Here is an 8,767-nt window from a genome sequence, read left to right as displayed (position 1 = left end):
TTTATATACAAATATTTATACTGTCTCTCCTAATTAAAACTTTTATACTTGAATTTTTATCAATTGAATACCCTTTTCATGCTCACGCATTTTACTCATACAAAATATATAAAATGCCAATTATGTAGATTCAATTTGTGGAATTGAATGCTACTCTTATCCCTCATCAAAACAAAGGTAATTATTGGTCCATATTTATATCTTTCTTAATATTTTATGTAAAACAGCATTTCGTTGTTAACTACCTTATCTCATTTTGCTTTTCAGTTTTGTATGTCTTAATTTTATATGCTTTTCATATGTTTTTGAGGTCTATTTACATCTCATTTCATTGTACAAACATATCTTAAAGCCACTTCCAGATTAAGTCTTTTGTTTCATATTTACATGGTTTTGATATTCTAGTCAAGGTAATGTTTCATTGTTAACTGTTTTATCTTATTTTGCTTTTTAAATTTGCAAGTCTTCAATTTATATATTTTTCATATGTTGCTCAGTTCTCTTTAGGTCTCATCTAATTGTATAAACACAAGTTATAGCTAATTCATTATTCTCTTCAGCCTTAATTATCCAACCAATAATGTCTACCATTGTTGGAAATTTTTAAACTTCAAGCATGTCACTAACAAACCACTATAAAGAATAGGTAATTTTGGATTTACTAGAATTCATTGTTTATTTGGTTTGAATATTTTGTTAACAAACCTTTTAACTGCCATGATTTGTGGTAGAGTATGCAATGTTTTTGGGCTTTTGTCTACCATGGTGGTTACTATTTTTATTTGTGCTTTACTTACCAGATTCATTTTCTCAAATAACCATTCTACTATGTCTGTTTGTTATTTAGGGTTTTACAAAATTTATCTAGTATTTTATTTGAGTGCTTTTTTCAAACAACCATTAAACTATGTTATTTTTCGGTTGACTTTAAAGTTTTCGAATACCCCTTGCACTATATGTGCATATTCATATAGTTTTGGTTCATTTGGTTTTCCATCTAGATTCGATAATAAATTCTAGTCACTCGACATGTAATATTTTGTTTTAATTTTAAATGGGTTATGCTTTGAATTATTTTTCAACAAACCATTAAACTAACATGAATTGTGGTTGATTATATATGTTTTAGGGTTGTTTACATCTCATTTCCTTGTACAAACACATGTTAACGACACTTCCAAATTAAGTCTTTTGTTTAATATTTACATGGTTTTCTTATTCTAGTCAGAACATTGTTTCTTTGTTAACTAATTTGTCCCATTTTGCTTTTTAGTTTTGTACATCTTCATTTTATATGCTTTTCATATGTTGCTTACCTCTCTTTAGGCCTCATTTTCTTGTACAAACACAGGCTATATCTAATTCACTATTATCTACAACTTTAATTGTCCAAACAATTATTTATACCATTAAAAGAAATTTAAAAACTTCAAGCATGTCACTGACATATATTTTCACAACTTTAATTTTTTAGATTTGTCTCAAACAATCAACTCAATGGTCGTGTTCTAACAAGGAGATCTCTATCAACATTTGGATAAAAAAGGTAACAAAATTTATTTATTTTATTTTATATCTTAAAGTATGATAAAGGATGTACATTAACATCCATATGACTTGAATTTTTCTTTGTATTCGTGCATGTTATATTATGTGCTACAATTTTAAAGGCAACACTAGACTATAAAGTGGTGTTGTCCACAAGCCATCTTGAAGAATTCAATAATATGGAAAGCATTGTGACTTAAATGATCACTATTATACAATATAATTTTCCTTGTAGCCCTACTTTACATACTATACGATCTGAAATGAGAATTCATACATGTAATTTTGGTTTAGAAAAGATAATATAAATGCCTTGAATTTTGTTAGTAGTATACTTTTGCTCATAAAGTTAGCAAATTCAAACTGTTTTTTCTTTTCTATATATATATATTTTAATGCGGACTATTGATTATTTTAATATTATATGGGATAACCCTTGGACTATATGTCCACATTGTTACACTTTTAGTTTAAAATTTTACCAATGAATGTGAAATAAATGATCACTATTATACAATACAATTTTCCTTGTAGCCTTACTTTACATGCTATACGATCTGAAATGAGCACTCATACATGTAAGTTTTATGAATAAAGTTTGCAAATTCAAACTATTTGTGCTTATAAATATATATATATATATATATATATATATATATATATATATATATATATATATATATATATATATATAGAATGGGGTGTATTGTTTCTTTTAAGGTTATGTCGGATAACCCTTGGACTGTATGTCCACATTTTTACACTTTCACTTCATTTTGTTTTTATCTTAATAATGAAAAAGACTTTCTCATGTATATGTTTGTATAGAAAATTGATTTCTTTTTACAAGCTATTGATATAGGCTTCTTCTTTTTATTATTTTATTTTTGTTTTAATCCTTTATTTTACTTCTAGCTCTTTTATTCCTTATTATTTAGCCAATTTTTATTTTTGAATTTTTTTGTTTACCTTGATTGTAACATATTTTATCTACATAAAATTATATTTGATGTTTCCTCAAGTTGACATCAACGACAAAACATATTGATTTAACATCGATGACAACACCACATTGCACATATAGCCAACAACCCAAAATTTATTATACTAAAGGAAAGATGAAAAATAGTTTGTCCCACAACTCAAGCATGCTTGAAACATTTAGTAGGTTATGGGTTTGTAGGTAAGAAACCATTGTTTGGACCCTATCTTTGTGCATATCCCACAAGATTTTCCTTATTTCCACAAAAAATACACCTGGGTTATTTTATTTATTAATTATGAGTTGATGAATATAAATCCCATAATTTATAATATTATTATTTATTTATTCTTAATTGTTAGAAAAATAAAATTCCTAGCAATTTCGTGCAGTCTTATGACCATAGATAGAGACATGAGAAATTTATGTTTATTTTGAATACGTTCCTCAGATTTTTGTTTTCAAATCTATTATGTTATTCTTTTCTATGACAAATTCACTCTTAGAATTTCATTTTCATCATTATGTAATGATTTAGCATATTTTGCTAACTTTGTATGGTCTACTCATTGTTTTCTAATTTGTCTTGCCTTATTATTCTTTGTTTATTTCATTTATTTTAAGTTCATTTGTATTAAAGTTTCTATGATTTCATCAAATAGATATTTTTTTGGGGAATATATTAATTCAATTTATATGGGGTTTCTCTTTTTGTTGTTTTATTTTCCTTTTATTCCTCTATTTTACTTGTAGTTCTTTTATTCCCTATTATTTCACCAATTTTTATTTTTCTAAAAGAATACATCTAGTAGTACCCACTTCATTGAATTTCTTTGTTTACCTTGCTTGTAACGTATTTTATATACATAAAATTGTCTTTGGTGTTCCCTCTTGTCATACCAACTTTGTATTTTCCCACTAACCGATACTACATGAGAGATAATACATTATAATTATTTGGGGAGTTTAGTCGTATGAGAGTTTATTGTTATTGATCCTTTTAACATTGCAATTAATTCCTTCAATTCCTTTTTATTATTTCCTATTTGACTTGTTAACCTTTCTTGTACTCTTAGAGGATGTTGATGAACTAAAGGAGCTATTTGTCGTGGTGGTTCTTATGCCTTCAATATGATATTTCCTCATATTGGGGTGCATTCTCATCTCCTAGAAAACTAAACAAATTTCATCTAAAAATTAATTTAATCTATCTATTTAATCAAAATTTTACACTAAAAAACTAAAAATATTTACCTCTTTGACCTTTGCAACATCTTCATGACATTTTAGTGGTGAATTGGCGAAAGAAAGATGAAAATAGGGTCTCCCACAATGTAAGAATTCTTGAAAAATTTCATAGGCCATGTGAACAATACAAAATTAAAAGTTCAAAATGTTAACTTTTCTTTTATTCCCACAAATGATGATAACATGAGCATGTTATAGTGGGTGGGCACTTTTTGGTATCTAATATTTGTGCACACACCTTAAGATTGTCCTTAATTCCAAAAATAAAGTACTTATGTTCTCATTTATTAATTATGGTTTATAAATAAAAATCACATTATTTCTTAGGCTATTATTTTCATATTGGTTGTGCTAGAAAAAAAAAGGATTAGCCACTTCATGTGTCTTATGACTATAGGTAGACTTGAGCAGTTTATGTTTATGTTGAATAGGTTCTTGAGATTTTCCTTCTAAATTGTTTTGTCTTATTCTTTTTTATGATATATTTACTTTTGAGGTTTCTTCTTTATCATCATGTAAGGATTTATCCTATTGTGCTAATTTTTTATTTTTATTTTCATTTTTGCTGACTTGGCATACCTTATTATTCTTTTATTTATTTTATTCTCTCTAAGGTCATTTGTAGAAATGTTTCTATGATCTCTTCATCTGGATATTTTATAGGAGAAGGAATTAATTCAATTTAGATAGGTTTTTCTTTTGGTTGTTTTATTTTCCTTTTTTGTTCTTTATTTCTTTGTACGTGTTTTCTTGCCAATTATGTCACCCTTTTTTGTTTTTCTAATAAAGTAATTAGTGTAGTAGACCCTAAACATAGATATACTTGTTTCCCTACTATAATTTTGATATATATTTTTTGTATTTATTAATATTAAAAACCTTTATAGGAGGAGGATCCTACATTTCTTTAGTTTCTTTTGCGCTATTCTATTCCAATTGTCAAAATTATCATAAGCATGTTTTTAAGAATTAATATTAATAGAATATTACTATCTTCAAAACCTTTTTATGATGGGATATCAAGGATGGGAAGGGAAAAACTTATGCTTTTCATTTCAAGATTTGATAAATTTTTATGTATAGGATTGGTGGTTATAATAAAGTATGTAGACATTTCCATGACTTATGTATTGATATAGTCTTTATATATGACAAAGCCTACCTAACTTTCTAATATTTACATTACTTAATAGATTAATATTCACTCTCGTACATTTTGTCTTGAATTTTAGAGTTCAATGAATCATAAATAAATCTATAAATATTTTCTTTCAAAACCCATATATATAATCATTTTCTTAGTTTAACCATACATATTATGCCATATCTATAAATATATTACTTCGAATTAAATTAGGTTAAATTATTTTCACATTTGCACATAAAGTCAAGGAAGATGCAATTATGTTGAGATACACTCTATCGACAATCAAAGATTTGATAAATCTCTAGATAAAACATCTTACAACAAAAGATCATCTAAAGCAGTAAGTGCTTTAGAGAATAAGGACTAAAATCTTTTCAAAAAAAATTCAATGTGTTCATTTATTTTAAATATTCGTTGCTTATATTTTTTTATATAATATCATAGTTTATTTATTTTTATATAATATCATAATTATATTTAGATACAAGCTATCAAAAATTAAAGATTCTTTAATCCTTTAGCAAAAACATGTTATGATATAACATCATGAAAGGGTGTCAATACTTTAGAACATAAGAACTAGAATCTTTTGAGAAATTTTTTATTGTACTCATTGGATCCATGGGCACACTAGAAGAGATCGGAAATAATATGCTATACATATTAATATTTATAAACTATTAAGAAATCATAAGACACATATTGGTATGCATGACATCAAAACTAGAATTGATAATATCATCCATATACTAGAATCTAGAGTTGTTAGATTTAGATCTATCAAATTCGTAGCTTCCCCTAATGTAATTGGTTCCTAAGAAAAATCAGTGGTTTTATTAGCTTAGTAGTGGAAACCCTAATCTCCACCACATTACATATTCAAAAAACATACAACGAAATACCACGGTCTTCGTTTATGATACCATTCCCAAAACACACATCAAAACTAAATGTTGGTGTCATAATGCAACTTGTGAATATTTCTAAGAATGAGATATAAAATGTAAAGTAAAGGGGGTAGGAGCTCGAAAAGGTAACATATTTTTTTTTGTCAACTCAACCAAGCATCAACATGATAAGAATCACAATTCCAAGCGATAAAAAAATTCTATACAAAGGTTACATTAAAAAATGCTTATAAATATCTGTAGTCCAAAATTAGAGAACTATAGAATATTAGAGAAGTAAAACACACGAAAATGACTGTAGCACCAAAGAATGAAACTAGTGTGATAGAGGAACATTATTATGAAAACATATGTATCCCAAGAGATCATAAGAAAAAGATCGGTACGCATGACATTAAAACTAGAATTGATAATATCAACCATAGACTAGAATTTTATTTAGATATATAGTATGCAGAAGAAACACGAGATGACACAGTAGTTGGTAGACATGACAATGAAGGTAGAGGTAAAAGGAGCGTAAAAGAAGAACATTCAAAGATGACAAGAGGAAGAACAACACTGAAGCGTAGTATAAGAGAGGAAAAGATGGCAAGCCATCATTCTTAGCAGTCGCAGCCCAGGTCTTCCTTAATCTTGAGGATCAACTTCTCAAGCTCGGCTAGACGCTCTGCATCCTTGGCGAAAAGGTAAAGGACGAAGAGAACGACTTCAGTGATTTTATCATCAACAGACAATAACAGAGCAGCCTCTCTTCCTTGAACACTCAACTCAACTCCGGAGTACATTTCTGGATTGAACAAACCATCTGCATAGTGCATATAGTGAGTTCCCTTATATAAATACAAATCAAGTAGAGAAGAGAAGATATTACCTGACTAACTTACTTGGTGGTCTTGATATGTTGGTTTTAACAACCAGCATCTCGCCCATTGTCGTGATGCTCTTGTAGCCTTGCTCAAGTTCATAATTATACCCGAACCCCGCCACCCATCCATCTAAAAGGCGGAGAATACTCCACTGCTGAAGGATTCCAGCTTGGCTTTTAATCTCTTCGAAATTGCTTCTAACTTCATCAACAGAAGCCAAACGCCACTCACCTGATATCAAGTTTACATCCCTCGACAGCTTCTGGAATTCCATGGGCGCACTTTTCAGCATATACCACAATCAAACTGTGAGCCTGCCTTTGCCTTTCCGATTGTAAATGAGGGAATTTATAGAGATGAACCATATCGCATCAAAGCACTAGTTTACGATATTTCAACATGTGAGAGGATGAATTTCACATTCACTGTAATTGCTCGCCTATTTCTATATGTAATTACCACAATCTCTAAATTATAAATGCTTGTTTTCAACATTCACGTGCAGATATCCTCATCGTAAAGATGTGGTGCTTATAAATGCTTAAATAAATTAACCAAACGAATTCTCACAGCTGTTGCCAATCATAGCCAAGCGAATGGAATCCTCACACTGCACTTTTGTTTTCTTCCCCTCTTGATTTCACACAAGGCTATAAGAAACGTGTATTTAATACAGACGGTTTCCTAAAGAAATGAATGACATGGCTTTGATTTTGATCTTTTGTTTGTTATTTTGATTTTTTCATTTCTCATGTGTCCTATTTTTTCATTTCATTATTACATGTGTACAAGCTAACCTTGCATCTAGAAACCTCCAATTTTACAATCATTGGCGTCACATGGAAGTGGTATATCTCTAAGACGAAGGTACACACTAGCTACCAAAAGAGATAGAAAAATACTGCCAAACGTAGCACATGGTGGGCCATCATCTAATAATGATCCCACATTGTATAAAAGAAAATTGAAACACTACTAGGTATATAACATGGTCCCCAATTATGGTATCCTTAAAAAAACATACATTAATATAACATGGTCTTCATTTATGATATCATTGTCAAAACACACATAAAAAACTAAATGTCAGCACTTATGATATTATTCGAGAAATATACATCAATATAATATGGTCTTCATTTATGAGGCCATTGCCAAAACACACATCAAAAACTAAATGTGGGTGTCATAATGCATCTTGTGAATATTTCTAAGAATGGGATATAAAATATAAAGTGAAGGGGTAGAAGCTTGAAAAGATAAAATAAAAAATGTTTCTTAACCTAACCAAGCATTAAAATGGGAAGAATCACGAGTCCTAGAGATATAACTTTTTGCCTACAAAGTTTCCTTCTAAAATGCTTGCAAATAATTATTGTTGAAAATTACAAGACTATAGAATATTAGAGAAGTATAGCACACCAAAAGGATTCTAGCACTAGTGTCCCAAGAATGTGTCGCAGGCCTATAAATGCATTAGATTCCTAAAAATGAACTAGAGTCCAAAATGTAGCTCCTATTCCTATTTTTTGCATTATAATGCTTGCCTAAGATTGAATAAACAACTTCTTTTTAGTTTCACAAATATAGACAATGTGTAAGACTCACAAAAATAATAATAAATTACACACAAAATTCCCCAATGACAAAAAATGATCAAGAAAACAAACCAAAAAACCACACCTAGTCTCTGACACATAACAAATGAATGAGATGCTTCCCAATGGCTGAGTGGTTGATTATTGACTCACAAAGGGTTCAACATCATTAATTATGATGAAGAATTATTGCAAAAAGCTCTGCTCATCATCCATCCATAAGGAGAACTAAGAATGACAATTCATTGAGTTGATTCTAATACACAAACTGAAGACTAGGAAAATAAATCTAACAAACATTCTTACAATACTAAATTTATCTTTTTAAAATATTATAAAAGTTTATTTTAGCCAAGATAAAAATAATAATGAGAAGCATGTAAAATAACACATGTGCTCAACACCAACAATAAAACAAGATAAAGGAAAAGATTATATTACCATCGATTATGTAGGCAATTTCCAAT

The 8,767-nt window shown here is 29.0% G+C and overlaps 1 protein-coding gene across 1 annotated transcript; it reads right to left on the bottom strand.

The window, feature by feature from the left end:
* Positions 1-6,229: 6,229 nt before the first annotated feature.
* On the bottom strand, positions 6,230-7,193 carry LOC131859734 (uncharacterized). The gene is made up of 2 exons (XM_059213742.1): positions 6,721-7,193; positions 6,230-6,641 (listed from the first exon to the last, which is right to left on the bottom strand). Exons 1-2 carry the CDS (start codon positions 6,992-6,994, stop codon positions 6,439-6,441), a joined length of 477 nt encoding a protein of 158 aa, XP_059069725.1. The 5' UTR covers positions 6,995-7,193; the 3' UTR covers positions 6,230-6,438.
* Between the last annotated feature and the right edge of the window lie 1,574 nt (positions 7,194-8,767).

The sequence above is a fragment of the Cryptomeria japonica genome, chromosome 11, assembly GCF_030272615.1.
Source record: "Cryptomeria japonica chromosome 11, Sugi_1.0, whole genome shotgun sequence".
Lineage (NCBI taxonomy): Eukaryota > Viridiplantae > Streptophyta > Pinopsida > Cupressales > Cupressaceae > Cryptomeria > Cryptomeria japonica.
This window is presented reverse-complemented; position numbering and strand designations above follow the sequence as displayed.

What these genes read in the sequence shown, in the direction of transcription:
- LOC131859734 (XM_059213742.1), bottom strand. Translation starts at nt 6,994, where the DNA reads ATGCTGAAAAGTGCGCCCATGGAATTCCAGAAGCTGTCGAGGGATGTA. An exon ending in CAACATATCAAGACCACCAA is followed by an intron (nt 6,642 to 6,720) that starts GTAAGTTAGTCA and finishes TGCACTATGCAG; the next exon opens with ATGGTTTGTTCAATCCAGAA.